We start from the raw sequence: 19110 nt of genomic DNA on the forward strand, positions 1-19110 counted from the left end.
GCTTGTCTGGGGAAAACGGACGCTTCTAGTAATGGGGCACCTGGTCACGACGGGGATCGGCTGGTGCCATGGAGAGAGTCCTCAGACTCAGGTTCAAATCCTAGCCTGGGCCCCACTCTGGGCTGGATACCGTGCCGGAGCTGCTGTCTAATCACCTCAACAGCCCGAGGAGGTAACCCCATCTCATCCCCAAGGTCAAGACTAGGAAACTTGATTGGGTTACTTTCCTGGGTTAACTCACAGTTAGTGAGTGCTTGATACATTGTTATTTTTGTTTGTTTGTTTTTAATAGCAGAACATTTTTATTTTCAATCAATTTATTTTTTATCTTTATTTTTAAGAAGACAGAAGAACTGGGTCCAACACGTGTCCCTTTACTATGAATGTCTAATTATTTTGGGCACTGGGTGGTGGGGAGGTGACCAATGCTATTTTCTGGCCACTGGTGTCCCTACTGTCCCCACATCCATTTCATTAATCAAAGCAACAGATGCCTGGCAGCCTCTGCTCTGTGCCAAGCCCCAGGGCACCCAGGAGTGGAGCTGGGGACAAGTGGGGACAGGGATGTCCTCCCCGCTGCTCAGGAGGCCCAGCTCCTTGGACTAGCTTCGGTCACAGTGGCAGACTGTGGGTGGGGCATAGCTGCCCTCTCACCCCCTCTGCTTGGTTTTAGAGTAGTAGGGTGTCCCTATGGTATCAGCCCTGCCTCTTGGGCCTGGGTTAATGAGACTGTCAGGATAGACACAGAGTTCACACCCGCTGCAGCCCTCTTGGGAGCTGTCGGCTGGAGAAGCCACTGCCAATTGCCCGATTGATCCTGGGAGCACCATGGGCTCCGTGGGGAACGCGATGCAGCTATTTATGGATCAGGTGCAGAGACAGGCAGTGGCTCAGGCCAAGTTAAGAATCCTGAAATCCACTAATCAGATTTCCTCTAATAAATCAAGGATGTGTGTGTGCACAGAGCATCGAGGGACATCCTTGGCCTAAGTGACGAGGGGCTTGAAGGAGGGGTTGGCTTTTTTCCCATTTGCTCTGTGACCTTGAGTCCAAAGGGGCCTTGCTCATCATCCATTAAAATGAAGTTCCTACTCCCGAAGGCCCTCTAACTCTGGGGCAGATTAAATCTGCTCTGCACCTGGATTCTGCCTCTCTTCCAGGTCCTGCAGGGCTGTGAGTATAAACATCCAGGCGCCTTTGCCCACATGGCCACCCTTGGAGAGCCACTGCACCCAGAGAAGTTTGCGGCATGGAAATCCCTAGAAAGACCCACCAGGGCTTGGCATTTAAGCGGGAGACCCCAGCCAGTGTGGGCTCATGTCCGCATGTCACCTGCCCACATCCTGGGCAGCCGGAGGTCTGACAACTCAAAGGTCACATCATGTTACCCAGGCCCAGCCTCAGTTTCCCTCTTCTATTGCTGGCTTTGCCTCTTGTGTCTTGGAAGCTCTGAGCCATTTTCCTACCTCTCTTCCCTCTGGCACCCATATCCTTAGCCACTGAGCCCTGGGGACTTGTCTCGGCATCTTTTGGATTTAATCAGCAAGCCAATGAAACAAGTATTGAACACCCACTGTGTACCAGGCAGGGGCTGAGCCACCCCTCCCTCTCCCACCTGGGTCTTCTTGGCACCATGCTGGCCCGGGCCCCTATTGCTTGTGACTGGTGAAGGAGGACACAGCTGTCCCTGCAGAGGCAGGGCCTCCCAAAGCGGGCTCTGTGGTCGAGTGAGTTTGGGAAACACTGCTCAAGGACTCCTGTCCAGGAGTCATGATGCTGGTTAGTGGACCAAAGGCTCTGAGAAGTCCTGACTTGTCTATTGTTTAACCTGGTGTTCCCCAAACTGTGTAACCATAAGAAACACTTGTTTACATCCTAAAGTGTGGAACACCCTGGATGGGCTGGCCTTGGCAGTGCTTTTCTCTGGAATCTGCTACTGCTGGAGGTCTAGGGCCGAGACCTGCCATCCACTGTGCACATACCACTAGCTTTGAGGAATCTGCTAGGAGTAGAGGGAGGAATATGTACTTCTGGCAATGGGGCCCTGAGTAAGGGCAGACTCGTCCCAGCTCCTCACTGTCATTTAGGGCCACCTGGATGGGAAGGTGGTGCCTCACCTTTCCCATACATAAAATGGGTACGATGATTCTGGACCCTCTGCCAATTTTCATAGATGTAGGTATCAAAGTGCCAAAGCATTAAAAATACCCAGGGGGTCAGGATGTTCTGGGAGCAGCAGACAGCTTTGGCTTCTTCCCAGCACATAGAACCTGCCCTGGCCCCCAGGGGGTGACAGACACAGCAATGGTGGCAGCTGAGCATCAGCCTGTCCCAGAGCACTGGTGCCTCCTACCTGCAGGGCAGCAGAGTCTGTTTTCACACGGGTGATGCGGCCGCAGCACTGGCCTGGAAGTCGGATCCTCCTTTACTCACGTGGGACCAGGATAAACGGATCCGATGGGCCTCTCTGGGCAGACAGCGGGCTGCAGGCACGCCCATCCTATGTAAAGAACGGAGCAAACACGTAGGCAGTGGGTAGAGTTATAGAACCGTGGCATTCTTTATTAGCCAATAAGATACATTTCTTTTTCTTATTTCAGCATATTATGGGGGTACAAAAGTTTAGGTTACGTATATTGCTCGCCCCCCCCCCCCCGGAGTCAGAGTGTTTTTACTAAAGACGAAAGTGAGGCCCAGGGACTGGCCGTGGAGGGGCGCAGACAGGCTGTGAGCGCGCGCGGCAGGTGCAGGCTCTAGATCGGCATTACTGTGTGATCCTGGGCACGTGGCCCTCGCTGGCTGGACGTTTTCCCATCTGTAAAACAAGGGGTTTGGAGTAATTCGTCTCTGAAGTCCCTTCCAGCGCTTAAACGCAGCCGTTGCATTTTCCTGAAAGGCTGCATGTAAATGGGAGTTCCATAAACCAATTAAAAGTGCTGTCTGCAAAGCTGGATCGGTGGCGCTGCGCGTCCCATCCCCCGCTGCTGCCTGCGCGGGGCCCGCCCGGACTGCCCTGCGCCGGGCTGGCGCAACCCGCCGACCTGTGGTCGGAGTCCAGTGCCCCCTGGTGGCACCGAGGCGGGCAGGCCGCTTCCGGACAGCGCGGAGGCCCGACGGCTGACTCGGGTGGCGCCGCTGCCAGGCCGGCTGGAGGCCTGACTGGGGTTCCGTCGTGGGCTGAGCCACCGCGCAATTAATTACCAGCTGCTGGGAATCCTTGTCGCCCGCTCGCGGTGACTCACCCGGCAGCGAGGCTCACTTGCCGAGCGCGGGGGCCTCGGTTTTCAAAACGAATTCTGGGGAGAGTGCCTGCCCAGGGTGGAGCTCCCCACTCGGGTGCCCAAGGGAGCCCGCAGTCCCAGCAGAGACCTGACTGCCCAGATGTAGCGCCTTGCGCGGGCTCCACTTCCCCCAGGGCCACCCAGGAGCGGGTGGAGAACGTCCCAGCTGGGTAGCCTCGGTGGGGCATAATGGTCCCAGACCCACTGCATCCTGAGTCCCTGCAGACAGGGAGCCCTAGTATGGCCCAAGGGGGTGGCCCAGAGGGGACAGGGCTCCTGGAGCCCGCGAGCCACCTGATGGTTGTATCTACCCTTAATCTCCTTGGCCAGCCTCTAGACCTCCAGCCTCTTAGCCTCTTAGCCGGCCACCCGGCCACTCTTTCCCCAAGTCTCCATCCCTTCCTTGGCTGGGGACGGGAGAGGCCGCCTGGGGGTCTCCCAGGCTTGGGCCTATCGTTCGGAGCGCCACTGCCCAAGGGGAGATTTAGGAGACGGTGGTTGAGGGAAAGCCCCTTGACGACCTAAAGGAGGGGTCAGAGTGAGGAGGGCGGCAGGAGGGAGGAGGGGAGGGGGGCAAAGGAGGCCGCAATGGGTAGGAGATAAGTCTGGCCAGGCCTCCTCTCTAGACACAAGGAATAGCTGCTCCCCCGGCTCTAGCCTCATGTTCCTTTCCCAGGCTGGTCCCGGGGGAGGTCACCGCGTGGCTTGGGGAGGGGAAGGGCTGCGTCCCGGGCGCAACCTGCTCCCAGCTATGAGGAACCAAGAAGTGTTTTTCAGAAAAGCAACAGAGAGGGTACTGGGTAGGGAGGATGAGATGTCCTCCCCTGTGGTCCTGACTCCAAGAGTGGGGGCGCACGCTATTCTCAGCGCTCTACTGGGGAAAGGGCGGCAGGAGCTGGGCCACCCTGGGGGCGCCACTCTTTGGGGCTGATGCGCTGGGGACTCCACCACTCCATGAGGCAGTGTCCCGGGCCAGTGACACGCTTCCGCGCCAGGTGTCTGGCCAGAGTGGGAGGAGGCACACCGTGCACCGCAGCCGCTGCGCTCCCGGGTACCCACGGCACCTTCCTCTTCTGCTCGCCTCTCTCTGCCCCATCTCTTCTCTCTTCCTTAAGCTGCCCATCTGCCGTCTCAGGCTGAATCCCGTTTCCCTCCCCAAACCCCGAGTCTCTCAAACTCTCCGCTTGCCACAGCCAGGTGCGCTCTAGGGGAGCGGAGCTAGAACTCCAGCAGCCTCGTTTATCCCCCCATTCCCCGCCGAAACCGGCCTGTGGCTCCGCCCCACACCCCACTCTGGCGACACCCAAATCTTGGATCGCCCCCACCCCCGCCCCTGCGGCTCAGGCCCCCTCTGCCGGGCTCCCTCCGCGTGCGCCCTGCGCCGAGCTTGGTCTGCTACTGGAGCTGCCACAACAGCCTCGCCAGCTGGCTGGGGACCAGACGGGAGGTGGCGCGCCCTGGATGCTGCGAGAGGGAGGGAGGGAGGGAGGCCCGGCCCCCACTCCCCAGGCCCTCCCGCCCGAGCGGGGCTGCCTAGCGCACAGACACACACGCACACGCACACACATTCTGGCTCCCTCCCGCGCGCACGCACGTAGCGCCCCGGGCAGACGCCTCCTCGGACGCCCAGACGCCAGAGAGCCCAGACTCTGCGCAGATCGTGCGCCCGCGCCAGCCTTGCAGCTTCGCAAGACCAGCCGGACCCTTCCCACTGCCGCGCTCGTCGTCCGCGGAGGAACCGGCTGGCTGACAGCCCTCGCGCTGTCCGCCGGCCGCCCCTGCGGCCGCTCCGCCGCGGTCCCTGCCGTCCCGGGGCCGCACCCCGTTCCGGTGCCTTGAGGGTTGAGCCGAGCAAACTTCGCGGACTGGCTGACGCCCGGCGGGGACCTCGCTGCGCCCCCCTGCACCTGGGTGGGCGCAGGGCGCTCGGACCTTCGGGCATCGGGCTGCCTCACCCGCCGCACCTGCTCGCCCCACTGCCGGCTTGCAGGGGACTCTAGAGACACTGCCACTTCGCAAACTTTTCCTCCCCACCACCGAGGGGGTGCAAAAAGGTAAGCAGGTCCCGCGAGGCGCGCAGACCTAAAGGCTCCTCGTTGGGCACCACTGCCGCAAAGCTGGAGCCCACGGGACGCCGGCCCTCGGGGCCGCCCGCCGGCCGCACTCTGGAGTGCGTTCCCGCTTCTGCCGCGGAAGGGGTTGATGAGGAGCAGAGGGCAGAGGGGCCCGAGCAGAGGGCAGAGGAGCCCGAGCAGAGGGCAGAGGGGCCCGAGGAGTGCCCAGAGGAGCAGCCCAGCACCACCATGCAGAGTGTGACGGGCTTCCTTGCCCGGGTCTGGCGCAGGGTGTCGGGCTTCTCAGACCGCTGGGCCCGGCGCTCCAGCAGCCTCCTGTGCCTGTCCGGTTCCCCCGCGGAGCCCGGGCGCGCACCGCCCCAGGCCGGCGAGCCGCCTCGCGATAGCGATGGCTCTGGCGGTCCCAGCGAAGGGGCACCCCATCTGGATCACGATTCGCCGACTCCGTGCTGCTGCTGCTGCTGCCACCGCCGCCTTCAACTTATCCGCCGCCGCCGAGGGATGCGGTGGGACGGCACGCGCCGCTCTCAGCCTTCGGGGCATCTGCCCCGCTTCGTTGCCTTGCTGGCGGCCATGAAGAAGCAGAATGTGCGGACTGTGTCCCTCATCCTCTGCACCTTTACCTACCTGCTGGTGGGCGCCGCCGTTTTCGATGCCCTCGAGTCGGACAACGAGATGCGCGAGGAGGAGAAACTCAAAGCCGAGGAGACCCGGATCAGAGGCAAGTACAACATCACCAGCGAAGACTACCGGCAGCTGGAGCTGGTGATCCTGCAGTCCGAGCCACACCGCGCTGGAGTCCAGTGGAAATTCGCCGGGTCCTTCTACTTTGCCATCACGGTCATCACCACCATAGGTAAGGGCTGGGTGCGCCGCCGGCTCCCCGTACCCTGGCAGGAGTCCTGGGAGGCGGCGCAGCGCGCCACGCCGGGCTGGGTGCGGGGCTTCGAGGGTTAAACGCAGCCTCTCGCGGGGGGCCTCCCGCAGCGCCCCTTCCTCTCTGGGGAGCCTCCGCCTCGCCCATGGATTGGAGCCTCACCCTTCGGGGACCCCACCCGGGCTCTCCACCGCGCTGGTGTCTGGGCCGGGCTCGTGAGCCCTGAACGAGTGTGCCGGAGGGCGGAGGCGCCACTTTTGCGAAGAGAGTGGAGCGCTAAGAATAATCCTATAGCAGACACCCACCCACCCACCGCCCCGGTGCGGGCTGGGCTGCGCCGGTTCCAAGCCTTACACTTACTACCTCTCGGGGAGTTGGAGAGGGCTGTCCTGGCACCCGAGACTCCTCCGAGGGGGTCTCTGGTGGCAGAGGAGTGCTCCTGGGGCTTGGAAGGCACTGGCCATCCACAGCCTCTGGGCCCCTCTCCAGGCTTCCCTGAGCCCAAATTTTACCTCTCTTCCCTGCTGGCTCCTTTTTGTGGAGTTTCAGAGCCTGGACTTGCCAGGCCCCTGGGAGGAGAGAGTTTGCTCTCTGGTGCTTGGGGTGGGGGTGGGGGGTATTGCGGTGAAATGCTTTAGAATTGAGGTCCAGGGTAGGGGCAGGGCAGAACCCGCCCACCCCCTAGGCTGTAGCAGTGGGTAAAGCAAGTCTGGATATTGCCCAGAAACGGGAGAAGTTTAGCCCCAGTCCCTGGAGAGGGTCCAGTTGGTACACCACAGGGATGCCTGTAGGTCCAATGCCTAAGGGAGCTGTTCACTGAGCAGTCTCTGGTGAGTCCCTAGGGCATTAGCCCCACGAAGGTCCGGGTTGGAAGAACTCACAGACATCACACTTTGAGACCCATGGGAACTAGAGCAGGTCCTTTCATGCCAGTGGAAGTGGTGGATGCCCTGCGTGGCAGGAGGCAGGGTGGTGTCTTTGTGGTTTGTCACTTGTCCCAGAACAGCAGGCTGCCTCCCCAGGGCCATCTCCTTGGACCTTTCAGGGCCAATGTGTTGGCTCAGGGAAGGTCTCTTTCCTGCACCCTCCTGTGCCCTCTCCTTCCCACCCTTCTCCCAGGCCCTCCTGCCTTACTCTGGAGACCTCCTCTTCTAATTTGCCCCTTGATGTTTTCCTTTGTCTGGACGCTCTGCGCACTGGAAAACAGGATTTCTCAGTGCCATATGCAACAGGACGCGCCAGCACGGGACGGCCTGTCTTTCCTTCTTGGTTGAAAAGACTTTTTAGAGAGTCATCTTGTGTTAAATGTTTAATTCATTGGTGCAGGTTTTTATGTTTTGTAAAAGAATTTGTCCTTCTGTTGTAAACAAAATCAGCTTTGCCTCTGCTTGCCCTGTGCCCTTTGCCCAGTACCCAAAGCACAGAGGGGTCCTTCCCTCCCCACACTGTGTTTCTAGCATCTGAGAGGGCCAGTCGGTCATTGCCGTCATCTCTGTCTTTAAACTGTGGCAGTGGCACGCAGATGCACAGGACGATGATTGCAGGGGATAGGGGCCGTTTGGCTGGAGAGCCAGAGAGCAAGAAATATGCCTCTAAAATTGACCACCCTGGGGAGGGGAAAAAAAGCTCCTGACTCCCTAAACATGCCTTTATTGATCTAGATGGCAGGCAGGTGAAATTGGCCGGTGTGCTGGCTTCCAGTGGTAAAACAAGCACATAAAATGTGTGTCTGCTCCCAAGAGTTGAACTATAGCATTGAAGAGAGGACTGGAGTTAAAAGCAAACCCAGAAATGTTCCAGTTTTTCTTAGGAAATACGTTGTTGAGACTGATGAAGTTTTTATTGAGATTGTTTTCATTATGGATTCTGATGGGTAGTTCTGCGTATATGCTTCTAATGGTTAAAACTCCGAAGAGAAGATGTCAAGGAAGGTGCAGCTAAATGGAGGAGGTTGTCTCAGCTGGGGTTGGGGTGGTGGTGGGATTTGTGTTGGTACAGGACCAGAGGGCATCTGAGGAATGTTCTGGTTTTTCTCACTTCCTTTATTGGGTTTTCAACTGATTTTCTGGAAAAGAGGTTGAAATTGTGTGTGTGTGTATGTGCATATATGTGTGCGTATGAAGAAAAGACTGTCCTAACGCAGCTGCCCAATAGCAGAAAGACACTAAACTTGGAGCCCACAGACCTGGCTTGGAATCTGAATCCTGGGTAGTATAAGACGACAGGGAGGCCATTTTCCCAGTGCCTGAGCTCAGTTTCCCCACCAGAAGAAGGGACATTACACAACAACCACCTGACGGGCTGACTCTGAAGGGCGGGGTGGAATCCACAAGCCTGCAGCTGCCAGGCACAGTGTGCCCTGCACTTAGTAGGTATGAGATCCATGCTCTTGGACATAGTCTGATTGAGCCTCATGCTCTCTTCCCTAAGAAGCTGTTTAGCAGAAGAGCTCAAATTTATAGAAAACAAAGCACCTTTCCAGTTAATTCTGTTTTTTTTTTCTATTTTTTTAATATAAATGCAAATTAAGGTGCTCCTAGGCCTAGAACAAAACCCAGCCCAAGCCATGCCCTCCAAGGAATTGCCCCTTATTGGACAGTGATATTAATGAGTCAGGTTAATCTTCATGGGCGTTCTTATTTTTAATCTAACCTTGAGCGATGTCTCAAGTGTGCTTCCACTTTGCACCCAAGTCTCCGAGGCTGGCACTGGGCATCTACTAATGAACGTTTCTTCTCTCTGCAGTTATTAGCTCACTCTGTGAAATGGATTTTAAAAACATATATAATTACCACTTAGTGTTGAATCTGTGGCTGCGCCTTTGTAAAAGGCTTTGGAGGGATATTAGCTGAATCCCGCCCTAGCTCTCCAGGGATCCTGGGGAACAGTGACCATTGTAATAGCCAGGGAAGCACACGAGTCCAGCTGGGCTCCGAAAAGGGCAAATTCAGTTACATCACTGATCCCATTCCAGCTTCCATTCCTCCCCAGTTGCTTCCTTTGATGTCTGTGCCACTTGTAGCTATTTCTGAGGAGATTATCAGGCTCAGTGCAAAGCCCTAGACCTTTGGATGGGAAGCCCCAAGTGTACCCTGCCCCGCTCCTCTGATTAGCAGGACAATCTGAGCTTCCTCCTCTGCAACCTGTTGGTGAAAGTGGCAGAAATCGGGAGTGCTGGGCCAGCGTCTGGTCTGGACAGGGGTGAAGGTGCTTTATTTGAATTTGCTTTGCTTGGGGCTAAAGCCTTCGTGTGTAAGGGACCCTTGGTGCAACCTGTAACCTTCCTACAGTAGGTGCTTTAGGCCAAAATTGTGTCCCACAATCAGCTGCTACCCACGATCTAACTAACAGAGCTGAAATCTCCATGAAGCTTCTTTTTTCAATCCAACATCTGTGATCGGTTACCACCTTCAGGGTCATTAAAAAAGAAGAAACCGTGATTAGAAATCAGATCTCATCTGCAGAGGGGTGGACAACTGAAAAACTGAACTGCCATAAGGAAGGAGGGTAGGAGACGTGGGTTTTTCATTTTTTGCTACAGTTCTGAGGAGGGAGGGGCAGTGTTTCCCCAGACTCTCGGGGCCCATCTGAAGCCAGAGGTGGCTGCAGCAGGAATCCAGGTGACTGACGCAGCAGCAAAAATCTGCTGGCAGGGGACAGGGCACATCTGAGAAAAAGCTTTGGGGCTGCTATAGTTTCCTTGCCCCGGGTCCTACACCTATTTGAAAACAGAGTGCACTGGGACACCATTCTTTTCTCCTTCGTGAACACAGCCTTAAGCAGAGTTTTCACGAAATGGATAGCATTTTCCATTTTTTCTGGCACCCTTGAGGGTACTTTCGATACATGGTTCACACTCTTGTTTAGCACCTGGCCCTGCCTGGCCTGTGCTGCCTCTGAGGCTCTGGGGACAGTCTAGATGACAAGATAAGGCCTGGCCTCGAGGTGGGAGGGGAAGGGAGCTGGAAACCCAAACAGCTGGTGGCAGGCCAGGGTGAAGCACAGAGACAGCTAAGCCAGGGACTGCCTTAACCCTCCTGTGCCACCCAGCTCATTGTGCACAGAGGACATGCACCGTGGCTGGCTCTTGGAAGCCTTTTTACAGGTCCTTGCCCTCCAAGAAGTCTTCCCAGCTTTCCCCTCACACTGCCTCCCTGGGCTATGCCCCTGCTCCCCGGGCTATGCCCCTGCCCTCCCTTCCTCTCTCCATCCCGGCCTTGTTGATACCATTTACTGTGCCCCAGACCTGAATGGTGTCTTTCCTCCCTGCACCACACCTGGCCCAGAGTGGGCATCTCCCAAAGGACTGCAGGATGGAAGCAGCACCAGCCCGACCCAACAGACTGTGCCAAGGGCACATGGAGCTTCCACACACATGCACTCAGTTCCTCCACCAGGCTGACAGGAGTATTGCCCCACTTTACAGGTGAGGGAACTGAGGCAGATAAGGCTGTGCCCACCAGAGTAGAGGACCTGAAACTCCATAATGCAGCTGGGATCTCCTTACCACAGGCTCCCACTGTGGAGCTGTCCCTGTGACTAGAGCTGAGCCTCTGGGGTATTCTTTCTGGGCATTTTTACTTCTCTCTTTAGCTCTAATGCTTAGGAAATCTACTTAGCCAGACCCAGGTGAAGGGCCTACCCAGAGCCCCCTGAGCTAGTCTGGGAGGAGCCCACTGGTAATGTCCAGTGGGCTGGCTGGCCATGCAGGGGAGGTTTGAGATGCCTGTGGACAGCTCCTCTTCCCCAGACCCTTCCTGTTCCTGGGCTCACTCGACAGCCCTGGGTCCTCCAGGAAATATGGCCTATTTTTAGATGTCCTGGAGGAGGCAGAGTTGGGTGGAATAGGGTTCCTTCTGACTCTGAAGACATATAAGAGATGTCTCCAGTTACATGTTACACAGTTACATGGAGACACCCAGCTAGGTGCTCTGAGGCAGGGATGGGGATGAGGTGAGAGAAGCCCCAGGAGTTCCAGACACCCAGTGCCTTCACCTGCTCTTTCTTTCCTGGGTCACTTTCACCAGCTAAGTCTAGTGCAGTCAGGGCAGGAGGAAGACGAGAATCAGGCCTTGGTGTACACCTCTTCCTCCACACACCTCTTATTCATACCTCCATGCCTCCATTCCCAATGTACTCACTGGGTCCTCCATGAACCTGCTTGTTCACACCTCCATCCATTATCCATCCATAATCCATCCATCTATCATCTATCCTTCTGTCATCCATCCATCCTCCATCCATTCATCCATCCATAATTCATCTATCACTCACTTATCCATCAATCATTCATCCACCCATCCATCATCCATTCTTCTTTAATCCATCCTTCCATCATCCATGTAGCCATCGTCCATCTGTCTATCCCTCCATCCATCACCTATCCATATACCATCCATCCATTCATTACTCTATCCATCTTCCATCTGTCCATCATCAATCCATCATCCATCATCCATCTGTCCATTCATTTATCCATCCATCCATCATCCATCCTTCATCCATTCATCCATCATCCATCCTTCATCCATCATCTACCCATCCATCCATCCATCTACCCACCACTCATCCACCCATCCATCATCCATTTACCATCCTTCATCCATCCTTCTATCATCCATCCATCATCTTTCCATCCTCATCCATCCTTCTATCACCTTTTCTATTTATCATCCATCCAAACATCCACCCATCCATCATCCACCTATCTCCCTTCCATCCATCCCTCATCTTTCCATGCTTCATCTATCCTTCTAGCACCCATCCATCTATCATCCATAATCCATCTATCACTCATTCATTCATCCATCATTCATCCACCCATCCATCATCCATTATTCCTTCATCCATCCTTCTATCATCATCTATCCATCATCCATCCATCCATCCATCATCTATCTATCCACTGTCTATACATCCATCCATTACTGTTCATCCATTCTTCATTTATTCATCATCCATCCATCCTTCTGTGTATTCACTCTATCACTCACTTACGCATTCATTCCTCTGTGCTCCCTTGGGTGTCCCCTCATCTGCTTATTTCTCCACTGGGAGAATTTTTTCCCCTCTCTGTCCATGTGCTGGGTGGGGGGCCTGTGCTGGCAACAGTGGTAGGCATGCACAGTACCCCAATTAGAGACTCAGTAAGTGTTAGTGGCTTGATGGCCTCCATTGAGGGATCTCCAAGTTGTTCCAGCCCCATCTCCTTCCTGCCAAGTGATTAGCCAATCCCAATCATTTTTTATTTTTAAGCATTTTTATTTTAGTATAATGTTCATACAAAAAAGTGTACATTTCAAAAGTGTATTGTTCAATGAACAATACACTTCTCATAGAGAAGTGTATACAATTCTCATAGAGAAATCATGCCCATATAACCAGCACTCACAACAAGAAACAAAATATTACCAGCACCCCAGAACTCCTCCTATCAGTCATCTTCTTGAATGCCTAGGGTGACAGGGAGCTCACTCATTACCTCACACATAATGGTGTGTGTGGCTAGATGAATGTTGAGGTTATTGTTTGGTGTTCTGATCTTGTGAGGGTGTGTGTGTACATGGGTGGAGGTCTTCTTTTAAAGGGGCTGCCAGTTTCTGCAACGGTCGCCTGAGGAGAAACCAGCAGACATACATTTAGAAACTGAAACTCCAGGGCCTCAGGCCTAGGAGAGGAGAAGGATCTCAGCACAGCGATGTGTGGGTGAGTCTGACGTGGGGAGGGTGTGCTGAGGGGGGCCAGGGAACCAGGCTGGGTAGGCTGCTGGCCCCAGAGGATTGGCCCTTCTGAGTCAGAGCACAGCAAGCAGCCCCAGGCTGCGTGTTCATGGCAGCCCTGCCAGAAGCTGAGGGAGACACGGGAATAAGCACAACACCTGTTCTCAGCAGAGCCCTGTGAATGGGAGGCAAGGACCCCAGATAGGTGGGGCTGACAGAGGGTGGGCAGTGAGCATTCCTGAGAATGCCCATGGGCAGAGGAGTTCTGGAACATGATCGTTTGGGGTGGGTCTTGCCCACCTCGTGCTGGAACATCCTCCTCCACAGCCAGCCTGCAAGGGGAGGAGAGTCTGGTGTTCTTTTCCTCCAGAAATTTTGACTTGAGGGTCTCTTTTCCCTCCTGTCCCCACTCTGGGGACCTCCGCTTGTAGAAAGTTCTCCCCTTTTACCTAAGGGCACCCACTGTGTAGCGTACAGTCCTCCAAATGGAGGGCTGCGTGGAACTTGGCTCACCTCCTCTCCTGTGACAGTCTGTAGGGATTCGGAGAGAGCCCCGGGCCCCTGAGTTCCTTCCAGTGATGCCCTTCAGAGACTGGTTCCTGTCCTCTGAGCAACCTTGGCCTGTGTGTGCTCACCAAGTCCAGTCTGACCACGCAGGGAGAGCAGACTGTCACCTCCCCTTGTCTGGGTGATACACTTCTGTTAACGTCCCTGGCTGGTACCCCAGCTTTTCTGGGTAGCCCTTTCCCGCATTAACTTGTTTTGAGCACACAACCTTCTACTCTGTGCTCCTAAGCAAAAATTTTCTGTCTTGGATCGGTGGGGACCTAAATACAAGCTGTGGCACCTGAGCTCGACACAGAGTGATGTGCTATGGACCGAGAGAGGAGGTGATGGCTGATGTGCGGATCCCAGTGGGGGCCACGAGACAAGGTGGAGCGTCTGTGTGTACTGACACCAGCTTGCACTCCTGGTCCCTGACAGCAGGCGCACGCAGCTCAGAGCTGAGTGGTTCAGGTGACGTCTTTCTGCTCAGCTGTGCCTTGGGGCCACTGGGCAGCACAGGACAGAGGCTCCAGCCTTTTAAACTTGAGCTGTTGCTTTTAACAGGAGAAGGCAGGTTAGGGAGCCACCTTGCCAAGTGAGGCACTTCTCACTCCCAAGGCTTAAATGTGTGATCTTGGTCCCCAAGGCTGCCTGTTAGTGCCAGGCGTATGAGAGTCTGGTGGGCATTGGGCAGGAAGAGATGCCACTTATGAAATGGCCTTTGGCTGTCACTGGCCCTGTCAGACATGCAAGGTGCAGCCCACTCAGGAAGGTGAGAGGCCTCCCAGCAGACAGTGTCACCTGGGTGGGGGGCACAGGGCGTGTGGTCATGGCACCCAGCCCTCTGCCCCGCCAAGTCCATGGCCTGCCTTTGCCCCTGCCTTCCTCTTTCCCTGCCTCCATCCACTTCTGGGCTGCACACCTTGGGACCCCACTGGTCTAGCAGTTCCCAGCCTGGGGACCTTGCCCAGGCCATTTCTTCTGCCCAGCCTGGCACAGGGTGCTTACAAGGTGCTGAGCCTGGCCTCATGTCTGTCCCCTTGACACTGGCCAGGAGGTGAGGATGAGGGCCTGGGCTGTGCTGGGGCCGCTCTCGTGAAAGCTGCTTGAGGGCTGGGATCTGTCTGATCTCAGTGTCCCTAGTGCCTGGTGTGCTAGGAGGTGCCTGTCACTTAACTGCACAATGGCCAGAGCTCCCTAGGACAAGTGTAACCTTGCCACAACAAGAGAGTCATTTTTCATGGCATGTTTATGGTGTTCTGGGTTTTTACAGACACTATCTCAGTTAATTGCATCCCCTCAAAAACCCTGAGAGATAGATATCTTCATGTATCTCTGTGTCCCCATTTTCCAGATGAGGACATGGAAGATCAGAGAGGCTAAGCAACTCCCTCCAGGTCATTAGCTAATAAGTGGCAGAAAGGAGTTACACCCAGGCAGTCTGACTTCAGAGAGTGTCCTTGTAACTATATTGTTATGTACTGCTTCTTTTGACCTTCTGTATCAGTTAGCTAGTGATGTGTAACAAATCTTCCACAAACACAGAGGCTTGGAACCCAATAATTTATTATTGTTCACAGGCTGTGGCTTAGCTGAGCTTGACTGCTCCAGACAGGGGCGCTGGCCAGCAGTTTTTTGCAGCTCTCCTCCAAGCCATTGCATGTTTTCCTCTTGGTGATGGCAAAGGCATAGGAGGGCAATGAAAGCCAGTGAGGCCTCTTATGCTAAGACTCCTCTGTTATGCTTTATGTCTCTCACACACCACTGGCTGAAGCAAGTCATGTGACCAAGGCGGGAACTACCTCCTGCCCACGATGAGATCAAGGCGGTGGTGCAACTTCTCGTCGTGCTGTCTGACCAGCAGCTGGTCCACGCCTCTTGCCAAGCCCCGCCTCCTCCATGACTTGCAGCCTGGTGCAGTGGAGAGCACAGCATCGGGTTCTCACCAGGTTCAAATCCTGCACATGGCATAGCTCTCGGATGTTGTGCTGTTTTCTCATCTGCAAAATCATCCACACTCTACCTTTGAATTAGTTTGCTAGGACTGCCATGATAAAGTACCACAGACAGGGTGATTTAAACAACAGAAATTACCATTCTCACAGTTCTGGAGCCTAGAAGTCTGAGGTCAAGGTGTTAGCAGGGTTGATTTCTCCTGAGGCCTCTCTTTTGGGCTTGTAGATGGTCGTTCTCTCCCTCTGTGTGTGTGCGCATGTGTGTGTGCATGTATGTGTGTCCCGATCTCGTATTTTTATAAGGACATCGGTTAGATTGGATTTGGGCCCAAACTAAGGGCCTCAGTTTACCTCAGTTACCTCCAAATACAGTTACATTCATAGGTAATGGAAGTTGGGATTTCAACAACGAATTTGGTACAGGGGGACAAAGTTCAGCTCGCAACAGTCTCCTAGGACCGCTGTGAGGATTGTGTGAGATCAAGGAAATGAAAGACCTGTCCAGGGCCTGTTATGTGCAAGTCACCCAATGTGCGTTGCTTCTCTGTCGTGTCACACATGAATCTGAGTTTATCTTATGAGTGTCAAGAATATTTTGCTGCCCAAATGTTAATTCACCTATTATCATTCTCAAAATCTGGCTGTATTTTGAAAACCTCCTATGGTAGAGTGGAACCAGCCCAGAATAGGTCATGGTGGGGCCTTGGCTCAAATCCCTCCTGTACCTGAGACTAGCTGGGGATGGCAGGCAGGCCACTCCATTGCCCTCAGCCTCAGTGTCCCCGTTTGCAGGCTGTGGGGGATTCTGTCTCCTTCAGCATGTTTTGAGGTCTATTAAATCTATCATGATTTTAAGCCTTTTTCTTAACTGGATTTTTACATAGGTATCATGCCACACTTCTGTATTTTAAACATATGCACACACATTAATGTTAACTTTTTGGTGTGATTATTTTAATATGGCTATATATAATAAATGAGTCCTTATCTTTAAGAGATATGGAAGCATTTATAGATGACATTTCTGAGATTTGCTTTAAAACAACCTGAATCACAAGGAAAGTAGTTGGGGATCTAGATGGCCAACAAGATTGGCCATGAGTTCTTAATTGCTGAAGCTTGATTATTCATATCTAGGGGTTAATTATTCTTTTTTTTCTGCCTTGGTATATATTTCAAAATTTGTATAGTAAAAACTTAATAAAAATCAAACAGAACATAGCATAGAGGTGGAAGGCTCATGGCTCAGCCCCTCAGCTCCACTTCCAAGAGGTGACAGCTGGCAGCAGGTCACAGTATAGAGGAGGATGCAACACTTGGCTCTCTCACAGGCTCTGGTATGCACATGTGTTTTCTTTGGCTCTTACATTGTTTGAAAATATTTGGAATTAGTTGCCAAAATTTATTAATCTTTTAAAAGAACCAGCTCTTGGTTTTATTATAGTATGCCATCTATCTTATTGATTTTTTACTTTTATCTTTATTAAGTACTTATTTTACATTCTTTAGGTTTATTTATTTTTTCCTAGCTTCATGCACTGACAGACACTAGTCTTTCTCTCTCTCTCGAGTTTTTGTTTTTTTTTTGATAAATCTACTAAAGGCTATATGTTTTCCTCTGTGTGCCACTTTGGCTGCATCCCATCATTCTCTTGTTATTGTTTATTTATAAATAATTTGTGAGTTTTTTCTTTAATCCAAGGGTTATTTGAAGTTACATACACACACACACACACACACACATACACACACACTTTCATTAGCATAGTGATTAGATAAGTCTATTATTATTCTGTCTTGTTCATTTACTAATTGTGTGACATTGGGCATATGATTCAGCCTCTCTCTGACTTGGCTTTTGCCATATATAAAATGAGAATGATATTAGGTCATCAAATAAGAAATGTCTGATTTTGAATCAAAAGTTTAGTTTATTCTATCTCAAACAAGAAGCAGTACAATTAATCAAAGTATGTGTCTAAACTATTGAAACAGTTTTGTCATCTTAATGGTAGCTTGTTTATGCCAGCAGCAAAGAAGCCTGAAGAGTGAGTGGCGATGAAATTGCAAAAGGCATTTTTCACAACTTTTTGAGAATTGAGTATTTTTTCTTGTAGTAAATGGTCCAAAGTCTGGAAAAGTGGTAGTCAGTTGGTGTAAGGTCTGGTGAATACAGTGGATGACAGAGAGTTTCTAGATCCAGGCTCTGTAGTTTAAACAGCATTGTTTGTGCAGCATGTGGTTGAGCATTGTCTTTTAAGAGGATTGGCTTGTCCCTATTGACCAATCTTGGCTGTTTAATCATAAGCAAACTCATCATTTCATACAATTGGTTTCAGTAGACATTTGCTGTAATCAACTGACTAGGTTTTATGAAGCTATGGTGGATAATACCAGCACTGGACCACCAAACAGACACCATTACCTTTTTTTGATGAATATTTGGTTTTGGACTGTGTTTCAGCACTTCATCTTTATCCAGTCATTGTGATTGTTGAAAAGTATCTATTTTTTTATCACAAGTAACAATATGGCGTAGAAATAGATCATCTTTATGTCATGACAGCAAAGAAAGGCAAGCTTTGAGATGATTTTTCTTTTGACGTTTGTTTAATTTATGTAGTACTCATCTATCCAGCTTCTTTACCTTGTTGATTTGTTTTAAATGGTCTAATATTGTTGGAATAGTAACATCAAACCTTGTTGTTAATTTATGTGTAGGTTGAGATGAATTCGCTTCCCCTACAGTTTTCAATTTGTTGTTATTCACCTTGGTCTCAGATAGTCTATGTGGTTCATTTTTAAGATTAAAATTACCACAACAGAACTTTTTAAACCATTGATGTACTCTGTGTGTCCATTAGCCATATCCTTTCCAAACACTTTATTGATATTTTGAGCTGTCTATGTTGTATTGTTTTCATGATGGAACTCATATTTGAAAATAATATGAATTTTTGACTTATCTATGGTTGTACAAAAATTATTTTTAAAAAATTGAAAGATAATCACAAGTCAAAATGTGCATTTGAAAGAATGAGATGTACCTTTATAATAAAAATAAAACAAGAAGTGTTAAAGTAAAATACCCTCAGAAGTATGAAATTGGACATTTCATACTTAATAACCTAATAATGACAACACAACAGCAGCCCTCAAAGTTGTTGAGAAGATTGAGTTAGTTGGTGCATTGCAAACATTTAAAATAGCTAACATGTATTGGACGTTCACTCTCTGTAGATACATTTCTAATGCATAATTTTTATGTTTTAAACATTATTGGACTTTTTCTTTATAGCTCAGTAATTACTTTTTTAGAGTTCCATGGATATTTGAAAAGAACATTTATCTCTTTGTTGTGTATAAAGTGCTGCACAAATATATTAAATCAAACTTATTATCTTATTCAGATCCTTTTCAAGGTTTGAAAACTAATGATTACTGACTCAGCCTGCACACATATTGGGTTTAGCAGATGTAGTATTTTAAATTATCATTATTTTGTTAATTTTTATGCCTTAAATGGAGCATGTGCTCTTTCCAGTTCACTGCAGTCCCCAGCATCATCACATCAGTTCACCTCATTTAATTTATAATTTAACTATTATTATTATTATTAGGTCTATTTAATTTCTGAGAGGATCCATTAGTGTCTCT

At 51.6% G+C, this 19110-nt stretch overlaps 1 protein-coding gene across 1 annotated transcript in view; it reads left to right on the forward strand.

Annotated features, from left to right (window-relative positions):
* The first annotated feature begins 5929 nt into the window (after positions 1–5929).
* The window catches only part of KCNK9 (potassium two pore domain channel subfamily K member 9), a 59532-nt gene continuing 46351 nt past the window's right edge, over positions 5930–19110 (forward strand). Inside the window, exon 1 of the mRNA XM_045560904.1 lies at positions 5930–6212. Within this exon, the coding sequence (XP_045416860.1) occupies positions 5930–6212 (283 nt within the window). The remainder of the gene's footprint in view (positions 6213–19110) is intronic.

This window comes from Lemur catta, chromosome 9, assembly GCF_020740605.2.
Source record: "Lemur catta isolate mLemCat1 chromosome 9, mLemCat1.pri, whole genome shotgun sequence".
Lineage (NCBI taxonomy): Eukaryota > Metazoa > Chordata > Mammalia > Primates > Lemuridae > Lemur > Lemur catta.